This window comes from Manis javanica, chromosome 3, assembly GCF_040802235.1.
Source record: "Manis javanica isolate MJ-LG chromosome 3, MJ_LKY, whole genome shotgun sequence".
NCBI classification, from domain to species: Eukaryota; Metazoa; Chordata; class Mammalia; order Pholidota; family Manidae; genus Manis; species Manis javanica.
Window position 1 is genome coordinate 210,388,056 of NC_133158.1, and position 24,817 is coordinate 210,412,872.

The following is a 24,817-nucleotide window of genomic DNA, read 5'->3' on the forward strand; positions in this document are numbered from 1 at the left end:
TCAGAGCCCGGCTCTGCTTCACAGGCATATTTTAAATCATTCCATCCACTTCCCAGGAGACTTACCTGGTCGTGACTGAGCCGTTCTGTGCCCACGTTTCTCACTCATGTTCCATGGAAAGAGTTTTGCACTTGAGTGCATCTGGGGCTTGTTCCTAGCACCTCCTGGTTAGGCAGAGGAAGCCAGGGGAACATGCTCTCTCTGCTTACATTGCTGTAGTTTGGAGGTGGGAGTGCAGCGTCCAACAGCCAAGAAAGGGGCTTTGAAATACCGTCGAGCAGGGTCTGCGGTAACGCAGCTGGGAGGCATACGGGAGTGGCAGCCACTGCAAAGGCAGGGTGCTGGGCCTAGCTCGGCTCTGCCTGCACTGGGCTGCTCTGGGCAGCTCTGATTTGTCTGCCCTTCTGTTTGCTCATCTGCAGAACCGGTATAGTAAGATCGGCCCTTCCTACCCTCAGGTGGCAAGGAGCAGGTGAGCTGATAGATGTCAGAACTCTCTGATCAAATGATTATCACAACCTCTTGCTCTACAGTTCCAAGGAATTAAGGGATGTACTGTCTCCATCCAGGCTTCTGAAAGCATGTAATATACCCAGCTCACTCTCGTGTTTCTGTCACAGGAGGTGCTTGTAGGTAACTATGATTGCTTTCCATTTTGTCAGTTTAGAAGCTAGGCATTAGGAGCAATGTAAGTGAGCAGAACCCCACTTGGCCCCATCTTTGGGGCTCCCTGGGGGGTACCCTGAGCTGCTCAGAGCATAATTCTGTGGCTGGTCCACTTACTGGTGACTTCTCGCCTAGGATATACCACCTGCATCCTGACCAACAACTGGCTGGATGACAGCACCCACAGGGCTTGCCTGGCCCAGCTGCTGTGTGAGCTGAGGCCGCATTTTGACTTCCTGATCGAGTCATGCAGGATCGGAATGGCCAAGCCGGAGCCTGAGATCTATACGTTCATGCTAGACACCTTGAAGGCCAGCCCCAGTGAGGTATGTAGCTACTTCCTTTCAGTAGAGAATGTTCTAGAGATATTATAGTCAAGAAAAATTGAGGAGAAGTAAGCAAGTGGGAGCATATGGGGCCTGGCAGGGCAGTTCTTAATCTAGTGGCAGGTTTCGCCTCTCTCAGACCAGGACTTCTGAAGGGCTTTTATGCCTTCCTTCAGTCTAGAAAGTTCTATTGAGTGGGCATCTGGCCCCTCTCTGTGGGTCTTACAGCACCTTAGTCAAAGCAGGTATTGTCAAATAAAAGCTGCTAGGCCAGTGGTCTTGGTTTACCTGTAAAGAAGTGTAGACTCGGGAGATTTTCCCAAGACCCCCAAGGCTAATCAGGATCACGCCACGAAGGGGCGAGTAGGAACGGGCTCCGGTGTTGTAGCGGTCTCTTTCTAGGCACTCCTGAATTCTGTCTTCGTGCCGTCCCTGGACTACCTGTTCTGAAACACTGTATTCTTTGTATTCCCCTTGCTCTCTCTCATCTTCAGAAAGGTCCAAGATTGAATCCCTTTCCCTGATGTTTCTGACCCTTTCTTCTCGGCCCCACCCCACTCGCAAGCTGATCAGGTGCAGCCTGACCTCCGTCAGGGAACCCTGACCGGCTCCAGGCTCCTTCCGAGACCCTTCCTCTCTCCTCTCCTGTCATTTGTGTGTTTGAGTCTATTTTTCAACTGTCTTCTAGTTCATTGATGTGCCTATTTCCTTTCTAGTGCCAAACTTTTTCTTTTTTATCCTCTGTAGCTTCATAATTTTATTATCTGCCCTTATTACAGTTCTTTTCCAGTCTTTTTTTTTTTTTGCCTATTCATGCATGTTGATTTTCCAAGATGAATTTTAATGTCACTCTGATAAGTTTATATCCTTTCTAAACCTTCTCACAGTTTCAGGATTCAAGCTGAAACCAGTAGGTGTGTGGGAACATGTTTATCTGTGATGCTTATGTTAATTGTTTTTCATTTTAAGAGTAAACCGTTGCATGGAGAGAAGTAACCCTTAATTTCATCATCAGAACACAACCTCTGTCCCCATTTCACTGTGATTCTCTGTTGGTGTCCCTTGTGCATGAACTGCGCTTGGGCCCGCGTGACGCTTGTATCCGTGCTGTTTGGATTCAGGTTGTTTTCTTGGATGACATCGGGGCTAATCTGCAGCCAGCACGTGACTTGGGAATGGTCACCATCCTCGTCCATGACCCCGACAGGGCTCTGAGAGAGCTGGAGAGAGTGACTGGGATGCAGGTAATTGCATCTGCACCATCAGGTTTCCTGTTCGGCATCTCTGGGAGACAAACTCCATGGGAGGAGAAGCGGTGATGGGGCATCCACCGCCCCAGTGCGGCTCCCAGGCACTGACTGCGGGGGCAGTCCGTTACCCCGTGTGCCATATCAGCATGATGTCCTTGGAGATCTTTCTCTGCAGTCCCGAGCAGAGAAACAGTGCTCTGAGAGCAAGAATCTGTTCTAGTTACAGTGGAGGGAACAGGGTGGGGAGACAAGAGTGGGGCTTTTAAAGTCACCTGATGTTGCTTTTTTGGAGTGAATACTGAGAATGCCCCTGTCCAGTTTGCCCCAGTGGGCATAGCAGCACATCCCTACCTGCCTGCCTGGTCATACTGCTGGCACTCAAGTGGAGTTGGCAAGTGCACCTCTGGCAGTCAGGGATGGCTCCCAGGCAGACCTTGGCCCTCATATGGGAGGCTGGGACTTCTTACTGACGCCCCAGAGCTGCGTGGGGATTAGCCTGCCTGGCGGAGCTGAGGCACTTTTTGTTCATCTGAGCTTCCCTGAGGTCTCTGTCCCTCCTGAGTCCAGGAGTTATGCCAGCCTTGGCAGTGATGCAGTGCTTTCCTGGTGTCGGCGTAGCTGGGAGGAAGGGGTGGGGGCCCAGGCGCTTGACTGAGCCCCTGGACAACTGTTCTCTTGGAGAGAGCTGTATTGGTTTCCTAGGGCTGCCACAGAGGAGCCCAGATGAGTGGCTGGGGCAGCAGTGTCACTGAGAGGCCAGAAGTCCAGGATGAAAACGTGGGCAGGGCTGGTTTCTCCCAAGGCCTCACCCCTTGGCTTGTTGATGGCCACCTTCCATGTGTCCTCACCTGGCCCTCCATCTGCACGTGTCCTAATCTCCTTCTAAGGACACTGATCAGATTGGATTGTGACTCTAATGGATCCACTCTAATGACCACATTTAACCTTATCACCACCTTGAAGACTCTACCTCCAAACGCAGTCACATTCCAAGGTCCTGGGGCTCATGGCTTTAAGATAAATTTGATGGGGCTCACACACACGTTTACTGAGCACCCTATCTGTTGTCGTTTCTGTCTCAAGGAAGCCGACACCAGGAGGTTACAGAAACCCCTTAACAACCCTTTGTTCCTGAATTTTCCTCTCCACCTACATGTCATGCAAAGATGGCTTATCTGACCCCATGGGGCTCCAGAGGACAGAACTGGGGCCTGCAACCAGAAGGCTGTTAACAGCTGAATTGTGTCCCCAGATTCCTGTGTTGAAGCCTTAACCCCTAGGACCTCAGAGTGTGTCTGGTTTTGGAGATGGGGCCCTTACAGAGGTGACAAGGGAAAATGAGATCACGTGGGTGGGCTTGTGATATGAGTGGCATCCCTCCAAGAGAAGGAGATCAGGACACAGACACACACAGGGAGGGCTGCACGAGGACACAGGGAAGACGGCCCTCTGCATGCCGAGGAGGGAGGCCTCACCCTGGCCTTGGGCTTCCAGCTTCTGTGAGAAAACAGCCACCCAGTCTGTAGAAATGTTCTGGGAGCTCTGCAGACTAATAAAGAGGTGCAGAGAGCCTGACTGCGGCTGACTTGAACACGATAATGGGATGGCTGCTTTGTGAACTTTGTGCTCCTGCCGTGTCCATCCTGAGCCCGGGTGACCTGGGAGCTCTTTCCTGCTGCCAGCGCTCTGGGGTTTTGTAACCTCTCCCAGAACTTCTTGTGGCGGGGAGCTGCAGCCGCCTGGTTCACTGTGCCTCTCCTACCTACAGCTTCTCACGTCTGCGGCACCTCTGCCAGCCCCGTGTGATCCAGGGGACATGAGCCATGGGTACGTGCCCATAAAGGTAAGTGAACGTCCCCTCCGCCCGCTGAGTACTCTAACCAGGCCTCCTGAGACGGTCTGCAGGGACGTTTAACTCTCACAGTCGTTGGGCCTCCACTGTTCATGGGGAAATAGTATTTCCCACAAGTCCCGCTCCTCAGAAATCAGTAGAAGATAGGGACCATGCGTCAGGGTGTGCAAAGCGGTGCCCAGGGTGCTCCACGCACTTTGAGCCCGCAGTTTAAAATGTGGAAGCATGTCAGACAGCACCAGAAACTCCAACAGAAGGAGGCAAAGTTGTTTTGCTTTTGTTCTTTTCCCAACATTAAACTCTTTTCAGACTTCCTATGTTACAGTGAAATCTGCCTGTTTTTATTGCACGCTTGGCCTTTGTGTCTCAATACCTTCCTCCAGCACTGGGGTCTTGAGCTCGGAAAGCGGGTTGTGTGAGATCTGGCCATATGCTGAGAGGTGCCCAGGTCCTCCCGGCTGGGCGCTGTGCCCCCTCCCCACTCACCTCTCCCTACAGCCTGGGCTGCACCTGCATTTTGTGGAGCAGGGCTCTGGCCCCGCCGTGTGCCTCTGCCATGGATTTCCTGAGAGCTGGTTCTCTTGGAGGTACCAGGTAAGGGAAACTGCGAGGGAGGCCTGCCACCATCAGGGTGACGGGAGGCCAAAGCCCGGATGGTGTGGCCCAGCCTGGACTGTCATGAAGAGGCTGAAAGCTCACAGTGGAGCACTGTCTCCATGGTGTGACTGTGACACCCCAGAAATGTCAGACCTCAGAGCTATGCTAGTCCAGATGCCACCTTTGCTGATTAGAAGAGGGCAGACTTCTTCTAGACGCTTCAAGTCCCCTGCAGGAAATCTTTGCAATAAAAAGAGAAGTCTGTAAGGTCCTTGCTGGGAAGGGTATTCTCTTAGGCATAGCATTAAGTACAGTGCACAAACCCTCCAACTGTCCATGGCAGCCCTATCCAGGTGGGTTCATTCCCACCCCATGGTGAGGATGCCAGAGGCACAATGTGGTGCTTGGAATTGAGCCATTTACAAGAACGGGGGATAGAAGGAAGCAAAGAGGGACAGTTACCAAGACTGACGAGAGCACACCGGAGTTGCCTGCACGTTTGTTTTCTAGATCCCTGCTCTGGCCCACGCAGGCTTCCGGGTGCTGGCTGTGGACATGAAAGGCTACGGAGAGTCGTCTGCCCCTCCGGGTGGGTGAGCCGACTCTCAGCTGGGCTGTGTGGGTCCTGCCTTTGACTGACTGAGCTTTCCAGCGGCACTGTCTCCCACGACCCGGTCCGAGCAGGCAGCTTTTCAAGGGGGGGGCCTGACTTTGCCCCTCCCTTTCCTGCAGCGTCCTCTGTCTGTGCACTTCGCACCCCAGCTTGAGCGGTCACAGGAACCCTACCGCCTGTGCTCTGCAGCTGGCCAGTGGGTTGTAGGGTGTAGGACCCGCCATCCGTCCACAGAACTTTTTTCATCCTGCAGAACTGAAACTCTGTCCACACTAAACACTAACTCCCCACCCCCTGTCTCCACCCTCCGACACCCCTCTTCTGCTCTTTGTTGCTGTGATTGACTGCTCTCATTCCTCAAATAAATGGTACCTTTGATATAAGCAGTATTTATCCTTGTGACTGGCTTATCTCCCTTAGCATAATGTCCTCAAGGTTCAGCCACATCGTGGCATGTGACAGAAGTCCCTTCCTTCTTAAAGCTGAGTAACAAACATCCCCTTGTATGGCCAGACCACACTGTTTATCCATTCATTTGTCATGAGCACTGGGGTTGCCTCCACCTTTTGGCTAATGTGAATAATGCTGCTGTGCACATAGTGTGCAAACACCTGCTTGAGTCCTTCCTTCCAGTTATTGGGATTATGTACCCTGAAGTGGAATTGCTTTATCCAATGATGATTTGTAGGCTAGATTCCTTACCCAGTTTCTATGTGTCCCAGCAGGAATCTACTCGAGGATGAGTTTTGGGGGCCTATGATCTCCTGAGACCATGTCAAGGGTTTATGAGCACTTTCCTCAGGGGAGTCCATTGTTTTTGTCAGTTTCAAAGGGTCCTCAGCCCCAGATTGTTAAGAACCTGAGCTGGGAGGAGCGTGAAGCAGCCAGGCGTGCACAGAACCCCTGGGCCCTCCAAGTACTAGCGGTGGTGGCTGAGTGAGCCACACCAGCTACTCTGCACCCTTTTCTTAACTGCCTCCCTCATGTTCATTTCAAGCCTGTTGTGCTGAATTTGAAGGCAGCTGTTATGGACTGGGGCCCCCAGGCACTCAGATGGCCGCCAACCAGGCCGCGCAGCCTGTGCTGGTGGGCGTGTCCCGTGACTGTCCCCCAGTTGTCTTGGTGCCTGCTCAGTAGCCACTTGCTGCCTGAAATATAGGAAAGCCTTCAGACAAAAGGAAAGACGTCAGGCCAAACATCCAGGAAAGGCGTCCAAGGATTTCTTTTTTTGAATTTCATTATGAAAATGTTTATTTTCATTCATCTATGCTATAATTTCCCCTGAATCCTTTAGGCATAACTCACTAATATAATTTGTCTTTCAAATCGAACCACTATTAAAAGTAAGAGACACTTTTAATGATAACACACATAAGTTGAAACTGTCCTGGACACACTGAGACTTACAATTATATGCTAATTATAACTCTTTTTTTTAAGAAAAACAGTTTACATGTTAACAGTTGTTGAAGATTATACATGACATGGATTCTAAAGCCAAGTGTAATGATTTCAAATGCATACACATATATTTCAGATCATTTGTTTATAAATTTTGTATCATTTGGCAATAGATTTTAAGTAACATTATTTTCCTTTAATTTTTAAGCCTTTGTCCCACTACTTCCTAGCCTCCCTTACTGAGAAATCCCATGCCATTCTGATCCACTGGACCATTTCTATGTGGCCATTTATTTTTCCTTATCTTTTAGGACTTTATCTGTTGTGATCTAAAGTTTTATATTGTACTATGATATGGGTTTTCTTTTCATCTACTTTGCTGGGTACATTTATCTTTCAGTTCTTGGAAATTTTCTTGAGTTAGTTCTTTGATAATTTTTTCTTTTGCTTTCTTGGGTTTTTCTTTCTTTCTTTTTGCTTTCTGGAATTGCTATTGTGGTTAAAATGGCCATACTACCTAAAACAATCTACATATTCATGCAGAACCCCAATGGCACTTGTTACAAAAATGGAAAAAAAAATTTTATAATTCACATTGATCCCCAAAAGACCTCAAATAGTCAAATCAATATTGAAAAGGAGCAGAGCTGGAGGGCTTCCACTTCCTGATTTCAAAACGTATTACACAACTATAGTAATCAAAACAGTATAGTACCAGCACAAAGACCAGTATAGTACCATACACATAGACCAATGGAACAGAATAGAGAAGACAGAAATAAATCCACAGATAAGGTCAAATGATCTTTGACAAAGATGCCAAGAACGTATAATGGGGGGAAGATGGTCTCTTCAACAAATAACTGTTAGGAAAACAATATCCACATGCCAAAGAATGAAATTGGACCCTTATCTTAGACCACACACAAAAATCAACTCAAAATAGTTTAAATATTTAAATGTAAGATCTGCAACTATAAGGAAAACTTCATGTCTTTGGTCTTGGCAGTGATTTCTTGGATATGACACGAAAAGCCAAGCAACAAAAACAGAAATAAACAAGTGGGCTACATCAATCTAAAAATTTACTAAGACTTTTTTGGCAAAGGGGTCCTTTTCATTTATTGGTAATTTTTAATCATGCAAATTAAATGTATTTCTTCTATTTTTAATTGCAGAAATAGAAGAATATTCCATGGAAATACTATGCAAGGTAAGAAGGGTCTTTGGGTAACATCTGTAACATCTTTTCCATGCTGATGTTTTCACTAATATGAGACGAAAGTGTGGGTATTCATTTAAATCCTAGAAAGCAGCATTTCACAGCATCTGGGTATAAATTCTTACTGCAAGTTAAGGTGTTATTTCAAAATGATAGCCAGCATTTGCTGTATGTGAAGTCTTGTTCTCAGCATTTGATGGAAGAACAAACTGAGTCCTGGGGAGGCAAGGTACTTGCCCAAGGCCAGCAGATGTGAGCCGTGCAGCAGCTCCCATGCCCGTCCCCTTTGCCCTTCCGCTATGCCATCTTAGAAATCACTTGATTTGGTAAAGATGTTGGCCAGACTTCGGGAGCTAGTGTGTGGATTGGTGGGTATAATGGCATTTCTGTTTTGTGACGGGCACCAGTGGGGAGCGGGAGCCTCATCTAAGAGCTTGTAGGGAGAGCCCGCAGAGACTGTAGGAGGGTTTGTTACCCAGATCCCCGTCAGCCCTAGAGCGTAAGCAAAGGCTGGGGAAGAAACAGCCCCAGGTTGGCCGGAAAGCGGGCAGTGTGCTGATTGTGCTAACCTTACAAAAAGCCTCCACCAAGAGGGCCCCGCCCTGCTTGGAGCTGCCCCCCTCCAGGCCCTGCTGGCCCTGGCATCTCATACGGGGAGCACAGGTGAAAACTTGTCTTGCTGGCCCTCTGTCTCCGAGTCTTTGCCACTTCCCCTCTGCCACTTCCCCGGTCTTGCTCATGTCTCCCCCGGAATCCTGCCAAGAGCTTGCCAGTGACCCTGTGAGAGCAGGGCCCTGCTGGCCAGGGGCCTCCAGCCTGAGTGCACGTCCCAGTTTGTGGGATGTACAGTAGCGCTGAACTAACCTCCAGCCTGTCTGTGGTTGGTTGGAAGGCGAGAGGAGGTGGCCTGTATGCCTGGCCAGGGATGCTTCCTCTACGGCGTACGGGCCCTCGGGGGCCCGTGAACCCCTGAAAGTGCACATGGGACTTGGGGCAGATGCGCCCATGGGTATGCTCCTGGCAGAGGCCCCATGCTTTCCTGCAGAAACTTGCAGAGAGCTCTGAGGAGACAGGAACCCCTGTAGTTGGGGGAAAAGCACAGGAAAATCTAAAGCATCTTCTGTCCTCTATCTTCCTTGCTCTTCTTAAGTTAAAGCTCCCTACAAGCAGGGGCTCTGTCTGGTTAGTTCCTTGCTGTGTCCGCAGAGCTTAGGCAGCATCTGGCCTTGAGCAGGCTCTCAGCGTGCTTGAACCGGGAGCCTGAACGTTCAATGTGAGAGCACAGCAGGTTGCGTATTGTGATGGACATACTCGGGAGGGAAGGAGTAGAGAGGCAGCCGCTTCCTGGCTGGGGGAGCAGGCAGTGACGTGCCCCGGGAACAGTCCAGTCTTCTTGCCTGGCTTGCACAGCAGAGCACACTTAGCAGACATTCCAGCAGATGGTTACGTGGGTGGGCGCCTGACCATGTCTGTGGACCTGGGCCCTTCTTTCTGGAAGTGACTTCTCCCGGACCAAGGATCTTGCAGGACACTGTGGCTACTTCTTGTTAGAAATGAAATTGTGGGGGGGCTCTGGGTGCAGTGCAGGGTCCAGGCTGCCCTGGAATTACTGACCTTGCTCCCACGTTGGCCCGTAAGCAGCACAACATTGCTGAAAGCAGCCTGCCACAGTCACTGTGGCTGCACACAACCCCCAGGGAGAGCCCCGGGCCTGAGGACTCGCTCTCACCACACACGGTTGTTGGTTCTCAGGTCCTCACTGAGAGCCTCGTGTGTGCTTTCCACTCGGTTAGACATGTTTTGGGGTTTCTGGGAAGCCCTAAGCTAGATTCCTTGTTGGTGTGTGTATGAGTCAGCTCGGGCTGCCCTAACAAAACATCACAGGCCAGGCGGCTTATACAACAGGGAGTTAGTCTCTCACCATCTGGAAGGGAGAGGGTGTCAGCCTGGTGCCACCTGAGGCTTGCAGATGGCATCATGTCCCTGTGTCTTCGTGTGTTCTTTGCTCTGTACGTGCCTGTCTACAGATCTGTTCTTACAAGGACTCCCCTCAGATTGGATGAGGGGCCCACCCATACGACTTCATTTCAATATAATCAGCTCTTTAATTACCCTTTCTCCAGTAACAGTCACATTCCAAAATGCCAGGTGTTAGGGCTTCAACATACGAATTCTGGGGAGACAGTTCAGCCCGAAGCTAAGGCAGACCCAGTCATCTAATCCTGAAGCACCTGAGGTGGGAGGTCACAATTTCTGATGCTGTGTGTTTTCTTTCTTAGGAGATGGTAACCTTCCTGGATAAGCTGGTGAGTCATTATTTGGAGGAGATCTCTTTGAAGAATGGTTTGGGCCTGCGCTGTTAACCCTGGGCCCTTGGACAGTGTCAGCTGTTAGAGACCTCGGGCGAGGGAGCGGCCAGGGCAGGGAAAGGCACACTTTGACTCTGTAACGACCTTCTGTCTAGAAGATTGCCAACTGACTGAGAATATCTTTTATTTTGATTGTTGAAAGAGTGTGTGGTTGCTGGCCAGCTGGGTTAGGTGTCTGTCCCTGGCCCAGGCATTACTGGGACACAGACGAAGGGAGCCGGGCCAGCTGCAGACAACGTGCTTATGTGCTACCGGGAGGGGCAGCTGAAGCCATTAGAGTAGACAGTTCCCCGATGACAGGCTGGTGGCTCAACAGTGAGATCCTTTCATGGAAGAGATAGAAGACGCAGGAGGCTCGGTGACGTCAGAAGGAGTGTGGAGAGCATAGTGTCGCAGCAGCCAAGGGCAGAAATTCAATGGAAAAGTCAGAACTGTAGGAAGAATGAGAACAAGGGGAAAAAAGGCTATAATTAGTGATTAATAGCCCTTAAGAGGGAGATTTCAGTGACTCAGGGGTAGCAGGAAAGAAGCCAGGCTGTAGGGACTTAGGAAGGTCGTTAGGGAGGCAACTGGTAGAGACACTGTGAGAAGCTAGGCAGCAAGGGGCTGAGTACAGCAGGGCGCTGAGTGAAGGCGCTGCTTTCCAAGGTGGGCTGAGGCTTGGGAGGGTCCGAAAGGCCCCAGTGTGGCTGCACGGGGCCGGCGGGGTGGGGCAGAGGAGAGAGCCCACTGTTAAGCCGGGGAGACCTGGGCTGTGATGCCATCGCTAGCCGTCTGTGCAGACTGGGGCTAACCGCTGTGAGCCTGGCTTTTGAGGTCTCAGTGGGGAGTTAAGGGAGGGAAGACCCCGAAAGAGCAGAGAGTAGAATCACAATCTCTCAGGGAAAGAAGGACACAGAACCCAGGTGGTAAGTCTGGCTGACTTCACAACAAAAGGGGAGAAGCAGTGAAACACATTTTGATTTGAGGGAAGGTAGAGGGGGAAAGGGAATTCACGGCCAGTGGCCAGTCTTCTAGGAAAGTGTAAGAGGCCAGCCGTGTGTTTAGAGGGCGTATGGGGCTGGTGTGCTGGGAAGGGAGACGTGAAGAGGGTGGGCAGTCGGAATCCCTCTGCGCAGTCAGTGGACGAGGTGAAAGAAACGGTGCCAGCTGAGGCCCTGGGGGAGCACAGGACCTCGGCCTCTCGGAAACATCCCAGAAGCCTGCCCACATTCGGCTCCCTTCTTTATCCCTTGCTAGGGCATCCCTCAAGCTGTGTTCATTGGCCACGACTGGGGAGGCATGCTGGTGTGGAACATGGCCCTCTTCTACCCTGAGAGAGTGAGGTAATCAGCCAGGGGCGTGAAAATTTGGGTAAGCCTGGATGTGACTTCCCTTTATGACTTTCCAGTCCTGTGCCCCAGTAAACTTGAAAACAAATAGGTTGTTGGGAAGCTGACACCTTAGCTCATTAGTGCCCACTGAGATATAACAAGGGGGGCTTATCGAGCTAATGTCCGAGGAAGCGAGGCCTGTCCCCATTACTGGTAATGGGACAAATCATTTGGGCCTGAGTAGTCAGTGGGAGTGCAGGAGGAGGGTGGTCGACCTGGTGGGCTTACAAGGCAACAGGGGTGTTGGATCCATGGAACTGAGTGCCAGGAGAGACTTCAGCTCTGGACTGGGAGTCAGGAAATGTGGTTTTAGGTTTTGCCCTGAACTGGCTGTGTGACACATAGGCCTGGGTTTCCTCAACCAAAAAGTGGTAATGGTAACTCCTACCCAACTATACACCCTGCAAAATGCTGTGGAGTTGTCGGGTTTGAATGACATTTCACCATCACATCACTCATAGCCATGCTTAGACTGGCATTTCCGGGCACCAGTGGGAGCTTTCAGAGGATGGGTTTTGAGCACAGGGTCAGGTGGTCTTTGTGGCCGCTCCCCACTTGAGCTGGCAACTGTGATTAGAGCCTGTCTGACTTTCATTTCAGCCTGGGATCTCAGCAAACCAAATAAACATCATCCAAGCAGCCTTCTCTTTCTCTAACTACTCAAGTTACTTTTTATTCGGCTGAGTTCATAAGAACAGAAACACGGGGGATCTTTGTTCAACTCAACTGCAGCATGAGGGGTAGGATGGTATCCAAGACTAAAAAGAATCAAACATTTCCTAAAATGTTTAAAAATTTTTCTCACTCTTGTTCTCCTGATCTCTTTAGGTTTTCTCTCTGTCAAGGTTGAAATAATTAGTGCTTAACAATTGGATTCACAATAAGTCACTCTACAGACTGTATTAGATGCTTCTTGAAAGTAACAAAAGGAAATAGAGTGACAAGTACGTGGTCCCTCCCTTGAAGGAGATAAACACCTTGTTTTATTAAACTTAGTGTCTCTCCTGTGACAATCTAAAAATATTTAACATGAGCCAAGTGAAATTGTGTCCAGAATGACATCAGACCTAAGACATACGAGCAGGCTCTGGTTTCCTGTTCGTCTCCTCATCGTTCTGTTTGCACCATGTCTGTTAGTTCGGTACTAGCTGCTCCTTTTACATCTGCCCTCATCAAGGGCAGCCCTGCTACTGCGTTGGGAGGGTGGGAGGAAGCTGAGACCCTCTTCCAGGGCTGTTTATGATGGGACACTGCATATCTGGATCGGGGCAAATCTGTTTCTTAAGAATATGTTGACAATGTTGATCTGTGCCTTTCTAGCCAGATAATGAATAAAAGGGGGAAACAAAGCCCATCTTTAATGTGAATATTTCTTTGAGTCATTAGTTTTGGTGTTCTACTGAGATAAGCTGTAGGGACCTATTTAATGTCAGCACCTACTCACCTGTTTGGTCAAGAAGACCCTTTTATATCCTTTCTTTGCCAGTCACCTGGAGATTCTCCTCCAAAATGAGGCTGTGGTTTAGCTTCCTCTAATCCTAATGTAGTTGTTAACAGCATTTGTATGCTGTTTCATTTGGTGATGGTAATTGTTTTATGTATGAAACAAGGCTATATGTCAAGGTGATTAAGAAGAAAACTATTCTGATTAGAATATTTAGTAAAAGCTAGAATCTTATGGCTTGTGATTTAAGCAATGCTTAAAATAAGTTTAATATGGTAACATGAGAAACCTATAGCCATCAGTATAGCTTTATTTATTTATTTATTTATTTATTTTCTATTTATTTAATTTATAATATAAATTAATAAATTTATTTATTTAATTTATTTAATTAAGGTATCATGATATACAATCTTATGAAGGTTTCACATGAGCAACATCATGGTATACATTCACCCATGTAATCAAGGCCCCCCTTGTGCCCCATTGCAGTCGCTGTCCATCAGCATAGTAAGATGCTAGTATAGCTTTTCTTAAAATTTCTCTTATTGAGGTATACTGATATACAATCTTATATTGGTTTCAAATATACAACACAGTGGTTCAACAGTTACCATGTTATTAAATCCTCACCTCCACTAGTGTAGTTACTATCTGTCAACATAGGACAATGTTACAGAATCATTGGCTATATTCTCCAGGCTGTACTACCATCCCCATGACCAACTTATATTATGATGGAGAACTTTTGTGCCCCTTTTTTCCTCCTCACCCTCTCTACCCACCTACCCCAGCCCCTCCCCCCCATTGTAACCACCAGTCGCTTCTCAGTGTCTATGAGTCTACTGCTATTTTGTTCATTTTGTTCTCAGGTTCAATAAGTGAAATCGTAGGGTATTTGTCTTTCTCCACCTGGCTTATTTCACTTAACATGATACCCTCTAGGTCCATCCATGTTGTCACAAATGGCAGGATTTCTTTTCTTTTTTATGGCTGAATTATATTCCAATGTGAACATGTACCACATCTTCTTTATCCATTCATCTATGGATGTTTTAATTGCTTCCGTATCTTGGCTATTGTAAGTAATGCAGCAATAAACAGGCACATACATCTTTTCAAATCAGGGATTTTGTTTTTCTCAGATAAATTCCTAGAAGTGGAATTAACTGGGTCATATGATATTTCTATTTTTAGTTTTTGGTGTAACATTTTATACTCTAACCTGTACTGTCTAAGCATGGGAATGTGGCCAGTTCAAATTGGGATTACTGTAAGTGGAAAATACCTTCCAGATTTCAAAGACTTAGTTCCAAAAAGAGAATGTAAAATATTCATAATTTTTATATTGCTTACATGTTGAAATTATTAATATTTTAGGTATATTGTGTTTAATATCAAAATATTTAGATTAATGCTAAATTTTATATTAACAGTCATACCAATTAATATTATATATTAAATCATATTTTAGATTAACCTCACATGTTTCTTTTTACTTGTTTTAATTTGGCTGCTAGAAAATTTTTAATTATACACACAACTCCTGTATCATGTCTCCATTAGTTGGCTAAACATCACCACCCCTTTCCCTAATTATTTTATGTGCCCTAATTATCCCATTCCTCCTATTATATATCTCCCCAAATACTCTCTTCTGTTTCTCTTCGGGAAAAAAGTTTCCATAGAGCAAGAGTGAGGTACAGGATGCCTTCCTGGCAAGCCAACCAGCTGTGGGCCTGCTTCACTTCTGTCTGCTCGGCCTTCATGCAGCCTCTCAAGTCCAGCGCCCCTCTTTTTTCTATTGCTGCCTTCCTGTTCTCTTGGGGTGACGAATGCAGGCCTTTGCTGGCCCGTCTCCCTGCTTCTGGGTTCCCTCTGCAGCTGTGCGATAGATGGCTGCTCCACAGATCACTTGGCGACTGCAACTTCAACCCACTCTTGGCGTGTCCTCGGAAGCCCTCTTGGTGTTCTGGGTTCTCTGCAGCATCAAGCCCAGACTCACGTCCCTTCATGTCCAGGCTCCCGTTGCTTCTCTGGCTTTGCTGCCCAAGAGGCCCCATTAAATGCTTGGCCTCTGGCCACATGGACTCCTTTCTTCGTCAGACTCAGCCTCAAGCTCTGCCCCCTTCTGGAATTTGCTCCTGCTATACCTCATGATGTCTCTGACCCTTACAGATATGCTTCCCCTTCCCTACCCTCCTCCACCATCAAAATCCAAGTTCAAATGCCGTCTCGTCCATAAGGTCTTCCATGATGCCCACACCCAGAAATTATCCATCTTCTTGAACTCCTGGTATACTGAGCGCTTCTCATGGCTCATAGCACGTTCTGTCTTGTAATGTATTCACTGCAATGTATTTGTCTAGCCTCCCTTATTAAGTTACAATAAGCTCCCTGAATATTGACTTTCTTTTTTCCCCTCACCTGGTAAATAGCATGAAATTATGCTCAAAACAGAGGAGACACAATGAGTGAAGGAAGGATGGAAAAATTAAAAATCTAGGTAAAGACTGTAGTGACTATATGGTTTAACCAAGGTTTCTATACTGCATGAAATCTGTGTGTGTGTGTGTGTGTGTGTGTGTGTGTGTGTGTGTGTGTGTGTGTGTGTGTGTGTGTGTGTGTGTGTATGTGTCTAAGGTAAGTAGGTGAGAAACACTGCAGTTTAGTGGGAAAAGACCACTGGACTGGGAGTCAGGAAGTCCGCGGGCTGATCCCATTCTCCGACACGCTGCTGGTGTGAGATCTGGTGCTTGTTTCTTCCTGCTCTGAGCTCTAGTTTTGGCATGTAAGGCCCTTTCTAGTTCTTGGAGACTGTCTTACAGGGTCCTTGTCTTACTGCCCCTTCTTTCCACAGGGCAGTGGCCAGTCTGAATACACCCTTCATGCCTGCAAATCCCAAAGTGTCCCCGCTGGAGATGATCAAGGCCAACCCTGTTTTTGATTACCAGCTCTACTTCCAAAAACCTGTAAGTCCAGGGCCCTGGGGGCCACAACACCAGCAAACTTTTGCTCTTCTTTCCCCTTTCTCTCTCTTCCCCGTTGGCTGGGTTTATCTCTGTCCCCTTTGGTATTCTGTGCCATTGGTCAGGAATGGTTTTACAAATGGGCTCAGATGAACCTGACCCCAGAGCCCTGCTGTCCTTTCCAGGTGATGCCCCATCTGCGTGTGTGTGTGTGTGTGTGTGTGTGTTTGGGGTGGCAGGGGGGCAGGAGTGAGGTGACGGCAAACTGGGTTCTGTTTCTCTGAAATCGTGGAGTAGGGTGCTGAGCCCCTGTCAGATCTGTCCCCTGTAAGTCCTCTGGGAAAGGAGCTGCTGAAACCCATTCTTGTTGGCGACACCTTCTGGCCTCCCCAGGGCCTGGGACCTGTGCTGGCTGAGGAGTGAGGTTTGGATCACAGGGAGCCCCAGAGCATGTGGCCCCATTTTGAGAGCTTTGGGGGTTCTTAGGCATCACCGCATGTGCCACAAAGCCCAAGATGCCTTTCAAACATGTGCCCTGGAGCTTGGGTGATATGAGCAATGGGGTGTCACCTTTCACAGGGGTTCACTGAGCGGTGAGTCTGCGAGCATCCTCTGGACTGGGTGCCGCTGCAGCTGCCCTCTGTGGGGGCATCTGCTGCTTACCTCTGTGTGAACCCTGGACCCCAGTGTCCAGCCACATCTGGGTAAGTCCAGAGAGGCTCAAAGTTCCCTAACACTCCAAAGAGAGAAAATGATCAGATTCATTAATGAGGGGCCACGAACTCCTCCCGCATGTCCCGCCCTGGCCCCTCTGCTGGTTGTAGGAGATGCTGCTCCCGACAAGCGTCCCCACCAGCCCAGTTTCTCTTCGGCGAGTAACTCTTCTCTAAAAACAATTTTAATTGATAAGATGATGTCTTGGAGAAGGAGCTTTTGAATTCAGACAATAACTGGGCTCAATCAGTAGTGGCAATTGGGCACCAGAAGCCAGCGGCAACATTGTGAAAAGATGCAGGTCGTCTAGGAGGCGCCCAGTGTATGGGAGGCAGCTGACGGCCTTTGGCCTGAAGTGGATCAAATGCCTTTAGTTTGAAGTAGGCTTGATCTTGAAGGATGGGTATGATGTCAATGGTAATAGTCAGCGAGGGCTGCCACAGCAAAGTAGACAGGCCAAAACAAAATGCACCCTCACAGTTCTGGAGGCCAGAGGTCCAAGGTCAAGGTGTCTTCATGGCCGGCTTCTCCTAAGACCTCTCTCCTTGGTTTGTGCACAGCCCCTTCTCGCCGTGTCCTCATATGGCATTTCCTCTGTGCGTGTGGGTGTCTGTGTCCAATTTCCTCTTCTTCTAAGGACACATAGTAAGTTAAGGCCCATCCTAATGACCTCATCTTAATCACCTCTTTAAAGAATTCATCTCTAAACACCATTACATTCTGAGATGCTAGGGGTTAGGACTTCACAGGAATTTGGGTGACACACTTGAGCCCGTAACAGGTGGGTAAAGGGAAAAAGGACGGTAGCCCCTGTGAGGGAAGCAGGAGGGTGGGGACTGGGAGAACCTGACCTGTTTGGAATGAGACCTGGACAAGTGGGTCAGAGGGAGGTGAGAACCCTCATGCAAGGCCTGGAAAGTCAGCCCGAGTTTGCAGTTAAGTCAGAAATGGTAGAGAATGACTGTGGGCTCCTCAGCCAGGCATGGATGGCCCCAGGAAAATTCTCGCAGCTGCACTGAAGTCAGCATCCCAGCCTAAGGTGGGACGGACTGCCTGTCTCTCTTTCCAGGGTGTTTGCTCCGTCTGAGCCCATTTGTAAAGTGCATGGGCATCTGATGGAAGGGCCATAGGGGGCATGCCCCCGCCAGCGAACTCTGCGCACACAGAGGGAAGGGGGACGGTTTGGGCTCTTGGGGCAGGTGCCAAGTAGAGCCAGAGCTTGAGAAAGGGTCAGGTAAGAGATAAGAGGCACCCAAACACCAGTTTCCCAATCTTGCCTGGAACTCTGTTCCCTCCCTAGTTCCCAAAGGCCAAGGCAGCTGCCACTCAGCCAGAACCAGAACCAGCTTGGTTTCTCTCCCCACCACCAGGTGCTGGTTCCGTTCAAACCCTGTGGCAGTCTCTCCCCATCTTCCCAGCTGAGCAAGCAGAGGTTCTGAGGTCTTTGCTAACTGGCCAAGACCAGTATGCAACTGGGTCAGGATGCTGACCTAGCCTTGTTTAATTTCAAAGCCCACACGCCTCCCCTAAGCCAGGCTCCGAGGGAACTTGGACTTTATTCTGTGGTCCCTGCACTTCCAGGTGGGGTGAGGGGGTGGGGAACAAACGAGGATGAGCCCAAAAGGGACGTCCCGGGGAAACATGCTCACTAATTACAGCCCCAGTACTGCAGTTCTGGTTTCCAAGGTTGTTACAGTCTTTCCGGAAAAATCAGGATCTCTATTGTTCTGTGATAGCAGCTGGGCTTCAAATCTGCATGAAGAGTTTAGGGGGATGGTTTTGTTCTTAGGAACAAAGCCTCTTGGCAGGGAAATGTCAGATATTCAAATTAGTGATCTGTTTACTGAAAGGCATCCAGGAACTGGGTTTGGGGTGAAGCCAGCTGCCGAGCCTGGTCAGGACAGGCACCAAGCTGGGTCTGAAGGAGAAACCGTTCACAGGGGTCCTGCCAGCAGGGCTGTTAACCGGCTCAGAAACAGGGCATGTCCCTTCTGTCTTTGGCCGTCAGTTTCCTCATCTGTAAAAGGATGGCCTGCTTGGATGGTTTTTAAACAGGTTAATAGCTTTGAACCTAGGCTGAATCCAGGCCAGTAGATAAAGCGTAGCATGTCGAGGGACTCTTTAATTCAGGGGTGGGTGCTGGGTGCCCCTCCTTCCTGCTTCTCTGCTCCCAACCCTGTCCCCTCTGCTGTCCCACCGGGAGGGTCATCCGTGAGCCTGCAGGCTGGCGCTTTGCTCAGCCAGCCTGCGGAGGGCTCTGGCCAGTGCCCGGGCGTCCCTCCATCCCACCGCTTGCCCCTGTTTGCTGAGCATGACAGGGTGAGCTGAGATAAACCCCGGTTCAGATTAGTTCTCTGGCTCTTTGAACCCTTAGCCAACGTGTTTACTATCTGGTCTTGCGAATTTGCCAAGTCTGGTGGAAACAATTAAAAGTTGTGTTTTTCCTTCCTTCTCAGGGGAGGGATAATAGGCCTTGCATTTGTATAGGAAGAAAGGGAGGCGGGGGAGGTAGCCCTGGGCACACAGACACAGGGTCCGTGGGGTAACTTCAGCAAGACCTGTTCCCCTCTTTTGCCTGGGGATATGTTGTAGCCCCTCTGTCCCTTAAATCAGACATGGTTAGCACATGCCCTCTTCTGTCTCCTGACACCAGTCTCGCTTTAGATTTTAGCAGTGTACCATTGAACCCTGAACAACACGGATTGGAACTGTGCGGGTCCACTTTTATGTGGATTTTTTTCAATAAATGCGTTGGAAAATTTTTTGGACTTTTGCAACAGTTAAACTTCTGTAGGTTGCTTTATTGTAAGAATAGGGTATATAATACACATAACTTACAAAATATGTGTCATTCAACTGTATGTCATTGGTAAGGCTTCTGGTCAACAGTAGGCTATTAGTACTTCAGGTCTGAGGAGTGAAAATTATACACAGATTTTCACCTGCATTGGGGGATCACTGCCCCTAACTCCCAGGTTATTCAACAGTCAACTGTGTATGTATTTTCATTTCTTTAGGGGAGAGTGTGTCGTATGCACCCATGTATGGTGTGTGTGTGTGGTGTGTGTGTGTGCATATGTGTACATGAGTGCATATATAATTTCTAATATAAGTGGACTTATGCCGCTTTCTCACATAATAGATCTTGGACAGGTTTTCCTGCCAGTCCATACAGATTTACCTCATTCTTTTTAATGGCTGCTTGGTGCTTTATAAAATACAGATGGACCATCGTTTATTTAACCAATCCCCTACTGAGGGACATTATTTTGATTGTTTCTCACAGCTAAATAATAACACTTTAAAAGAAAGTGCCACCACTGGGTGCCACCTTATTCACCAAACTTCAGCTATCGTGGTCTTAGTTTTTCTGCCTTCATGGAAGACACTCTAGGCATTTTACTTTTGTTTTAAGGTTAGCATTGTGCTATAGTGAGAACAAGCAAATACCGAGGATTTGCAGTCCACAACTCTCTCTCCGCTTGGCCGTGCACAATCCAGCTCTCTGTGAACGAGGCGCGTCTTCCCGCGGCTTCTCCCCTGATAGGATGGCTTCCTAGCCCTGCGCTGCTGGGAAGAGCAAGGGCAGGGTGCAGGGGAAGGGCCCAGGGCCTCATGCAGTCGCCGCCCCTCTGAGGCCCCCCTCCCTCTCCTGCCTGCCTGGCCGGACAGCAGACAGTACTAAGCAGTTTTCTCTTTTTGCCCAGGTTGCAGATGCCTCTGTCCATCCGTATCTTTCTCGACCTCAGGGACAATCCCCCAGCCATGTTTTCTGGCCTATTTTGAGAGAACTCTGGCCCAGAGTTTCAGGGAAATTCAAGTACTTGTCAGGGTAGAACCGAGCCGAGGTGCTGCCCACCCACTGATTAGAGGGCGGCTGCTCCTCTCAGCAGGCGTCTGGTCTTAGCTGCAGGGGGTGGAGGCGTTGTGCAGCTGCCTGGACCTAAGTGGCTGCCTCCACTGTCGGCTCTTCACTAGCAAGGAAACAATACAGCCCATTAAATGCCTCTCTTGAGGCAGACTTATTCTACCTCTAGGAAAGAACAAAAGAGAAGATTAAAGAGGAGAAGTTCTAGTGGGATGGGGAAGAGGGAGGCTGCCTGCGAGGAGTCTAAGCTGGAGAAGGTGGCCTCCCAGCCCCCTCCCCCACCTCTGCACTCCAGGTGAAAAGTTTAGACCAAACCTGGCCTTCGTTGTATCCGGCCTTTCTGGGGCTCCTCCGATAGGGGGAGTAGACCCAGGGGTGGGGCGCCAAGAGAGGCCAGCCTCGGGTCTGGGAAGCTCCAGACCCCAGCCCTCTGGTCAGCACCTGCCACCCTGTTGCTCTTGGGGGTGCGTGGTCCCCCTGAACCTGGAGGGGTTTGTTTTTTTTCCTAAACGTTCCTTTTTTCATTGACATATAGTTGACATACAATAGTGCACCAGTTTCAGATGTACAACACAGTGATTTGACATTTCTGTACCTTAGGAAATGCTCACCACAATGAGTGTAGTTACCATCTGTCACCATACAAAACTGTTACACTATTAACTATATTCCCTATGCTGTGCTTTCATCCCCATGACTGACTTATTTTATAACTGGAACTTTGTACCTCCTGATCCCTTGCACCCATTTTGCCTGTCTCCCTGCTGTCTCCCCTCTGGTGACCGGTTTAGAACCCGGAGGTTATGTAGATCTTGTTCCTTCCCCTGATCGTCCACCCTCTGATCAGAGTTCTTGAGGTGGTGGATTATTTGCCCAGGGCTGCCTTCACAGATTACCACCAGCTTGGTGGTTTACAGCAGCAGACATTTATTGTCTCACAGTTCGGGAGGCTGAAACCCCAAATCAAGGTGTGGGCACGAATGGTTCCTTCTGTGGGCTCAGAGGGCAGATCCGTTTCACGCCTCTCTCCAAGTTTCTGGTGTTGTCAGAAACCCTTGGCGCACCCTGGTTTGTCGCTCCCTCACTAACCTCGAGACCCGGACTAAATTCCATCTGCAGAGACCCTGTTTCCAAATGAGGGCACATTCACAGGAATTGGGCATTTGGTCTTGAACGTGGGGGCCACTATTCAACCTACTGTGGTGGAGTGTGACAACACAGGGTATGAATAAAAAATATACTCCATCAAGAACATTTCCTGGATTGATGTTTGAAGTTAATTTAGTGGTCACATTGAAGAGTGAGACAAGTTATCCACAGGACACATCTATCAGGCCGGTGGAAATACATTTCAGGAACAAGGGCAAAGTTAGAGATAATGATCTGGAAGCCATGGAATCCAAGAACAGAATGAGAAGTTTCCTCTGGCATTGAGTTGCTGTGACTTCCTGTTTGAAATAAAGAGGGAGAGAAGAGGAAGGTGGTTGTCAGAGAGGCCAAGAGATTCTGATGATCTCTCCAAGGTTGCTTTCTGTGTCAAAGTTGACTCTTAGAAAATCTTTCTCCTTAAACCTCAGAGTTCTCGGACAAAGTCCCAGGGTTCGTAGATTCCAAAGACTTTGTTCTAGAAGCTTCTTTTAGAACCTAGAGCTGGCTTCGGATTGCCTGCTCAGGTGATGGCTTTTGGGTAATGGCAGAGCACATTCCACCATCTGGGTTTGTTCTGTCCGTCACCGCTCAGCCCCAGCTCAAGCTGGAGGTGCCAGGACCTTGCTGGTGAATATAATTCTTCTCTTCTCCCCTCTGTGGCCCTCACCTTTGTCCTCATTCTTCCTGTTGACCTGGTGGACTGTCATGTGGGCAGACAGACTTATTTACCTTTTTGCTGCCTTTGATTTTTTTATTGACCCTTCTGTCACCCATTCGCCCTTCAAAGGACAATTTGAGGCCCGAAGTCCTATCCAGACCTCTGGACCTGTGGAAATTCCTCCGCACACTGGAGCGCATCTCTGAGCTCACGAACAGCCACTGTTTTCTGCGATGAGGACTATTCTCAATAAATAAGAGTGATGACCCCTGGTGATGTGAAAGGCTGACTGGGGCTTTCATCAGTCGATCCCTTGAAATATATTTCCTTCTGCGGCTATTTCCTACCTTGGCATTCATCACATAGCACAAAGCCACAATCGATTCTGCATGGCAGTGGAATATTACAAATGTGAGGGGGTTGTAATTAACACGCCAGCATCGCTTTCATCAGAAAATCTCACATGGCAGATCCCCGCTGCCTGGTGGCAAATGTTTCCCTTCCTGCAGCGCTCCTAGGTGCAGAGCCCTCGGGATATGACGCGCAGCGTGCAGAACAAACTGAGTGCACTAGGAAGGGACCTCTCGATGCCATGTGCAAGCACTGAGGCCTGCCGGCCTCTAGAATGCTTTGTAGACTTGGTGTAGAGGCCCGACCTCCCTGGGGACATTAGGAGGAGGAAAGGGTGAACACCGTTCAGCTCCTGTGCTGTCCATACCAGGCACAGAAGCTCCTGAGTTTAAGGCAAGTGGGTGCTTCCCCGTTCTTAGGGTGGCCTGAGGAGGGCACACTGCAGGCCCTGTGGGACCCAGGAAGAGTAGTTTCTTGTGTTGGGAGAAGGCAGGACTTTGCGGAGAAGGGAGTGTTCAGAACAGGCTTCTTAAAGGCCAGACTACGGGAAGTAGGGGTTTTCGGCGGAAGTTACAATTTGTCAAACCAGAGACGTAGGGAAGTCAGGGGCCCATTTGGAAAATATCCTGCAGTCCAGTTAAGCTGGATTTATCAGGGGAACAGTTGGAAAGGAGAGAAAAGTAGATTGGCACTGTGCTTAGGCTGAATGTATCCCCCCAAATTCTTATTGAAATCCTAATCCCCACAGTGATGGCATTTGAGGTGGGTCCTTGGGGGATGATGAGGTCATGAGGGTGGTACCCGCATGGAGGGGATCAGTGCCCTTATAAGGACACCCCAGAGGGCTCCCTCACCCCTTCTGCCATGTGAAGACCCAGTGAGAAACGGCCAGGAAGACAGTCACTGGTGCCTTAGTCTCAGGCTTCTAGGCTCCAGACTGAGAAATAAGTGTGTGTGTTTTTAAGCTATGGAATTTGCGTTATATAATACAAAATTCTGCTCTAGCAGCATGAACAGCCTAAGACACACTGCCATACTCTTTCTCAACTTCCTTCCATAGCCCTGGTTCCCTCAGTGTTGAGAAAGGATCTTTACTATTTCTGAGCAGCTGCCCCGTAGATCCCTGCCACAGGGACAGGCATCTTTCTCTGCAGGGTTCCTGTAGCAGCATTCAGGTCCAAGGGCTTTCAATTTCCAGAAAAGAAAGGTTGCATTAAAATGTACTTTTATGTCCTAAAAACTAACAGCTCTTAAAGCGCCTTGCTCCCTGCGCCCAGCTGTTCTTAGTGTCGGGAAATGCCCCTGGGTGGGGGTTTCGGTAAGAAGGGAGGAAGCTGGGTGGATGGGGCATCAAGGACCTGAGTTCCCAGAAAGAACCTCTTCCCCGCTGCCCTGGATGGATCAGTGACACAGGCACCTCTGAGGTCCACACCCAGCCCTCGCCCTGCCCTTGGGACTTCTGTCTTGTGCGTTAGCGTCTCTCCGTGCACTGCTGGAGAAGAGGCCACTACCGGTGGATCTGCTGAAGCAAGTTTAGGTCAGAGAACTGTGTAATTGTACACAAGCCGAAGAAGCTCGCGTAGACTAGACACTGAATGTGACAATGTTCCCATGAGGCAGAAAGACCTGGGAGCTTGTCACCACAGAGGGAAAGGAAACCTCCCTAACCTATCCTTTGGGAGACAATCCCTGGGCAGTCTTATGGTCTGTAATAATTTAGGTCCAAATCAAAGGATTTGGTTTGGAGTTAGAGCAGCAAAGTGAGATGCATGAATGCAACAGTTTCTGGCCTTTTCACTTGGCTTCCTGGAATCCTTGGAACCCATTTTGTCTCACCACCTCCAGCCACCAGCCTATTCTGTCCAGCCCTTCCCAATCCCCCTAAAGGGATTATTATAAATAAGACATTCTCACTGTAGAAATTTTGAAAAACATACCAGAAAGCAACCTCCATAAACCCACCTCCTCCCCAGGGGGACCACTGTTAGTATCTTG

General features: G+C 49.0%; 1 protein-coding gene across 1 annotated transcript in view; it reads left to right on the plus strand.

Moving 5' to 3' along the window:
- Positions 1 to 24,817, plus strand: part of EPHX2 (epoxide hydrolase 2) — a 51,789-nt gene that overhangs the window by 15,837 nt on the left and 11,135 nt on the right. The window contains exons 4-12 of the mRNA XM_037024613.2: positions 802 to 992; positions 2,114 to 2,236; positions 4,011 to 4,085; positions 4,593 to 4,688; positions 5,202 to 5,280; positions 7,884 to 7,918; positions 10,207 to 10,233; positions 11,536 to 11,621; positions 15,974 to 16,085. Coding sequence (XP_036880508.2) covers positions 802 to 992; positions 2,114 to 2,236; positions 4,011 to 4,085; positions 4,593 to 4,688; positions 5,202 to 5,280; positions 7,884 to 7,918; positions 10,207 to 10,233; positions 11,536 to 11,621; positions 15,974 to 16,085 — 824 coding nt within the window. The remainder of the gene's footprint in view (positions 1 to 801; positions 993 to 2,113; positions 2,237 to 4,010; positions 4,086 to 4,592; positions 4,689 to 5,201; positions 5,281 to 7,883; positions 7,919 to 10,206; positions 10,234 to 11,535; positions 11,622 to 15,973; positions 16,086 to 24,817) is intronic.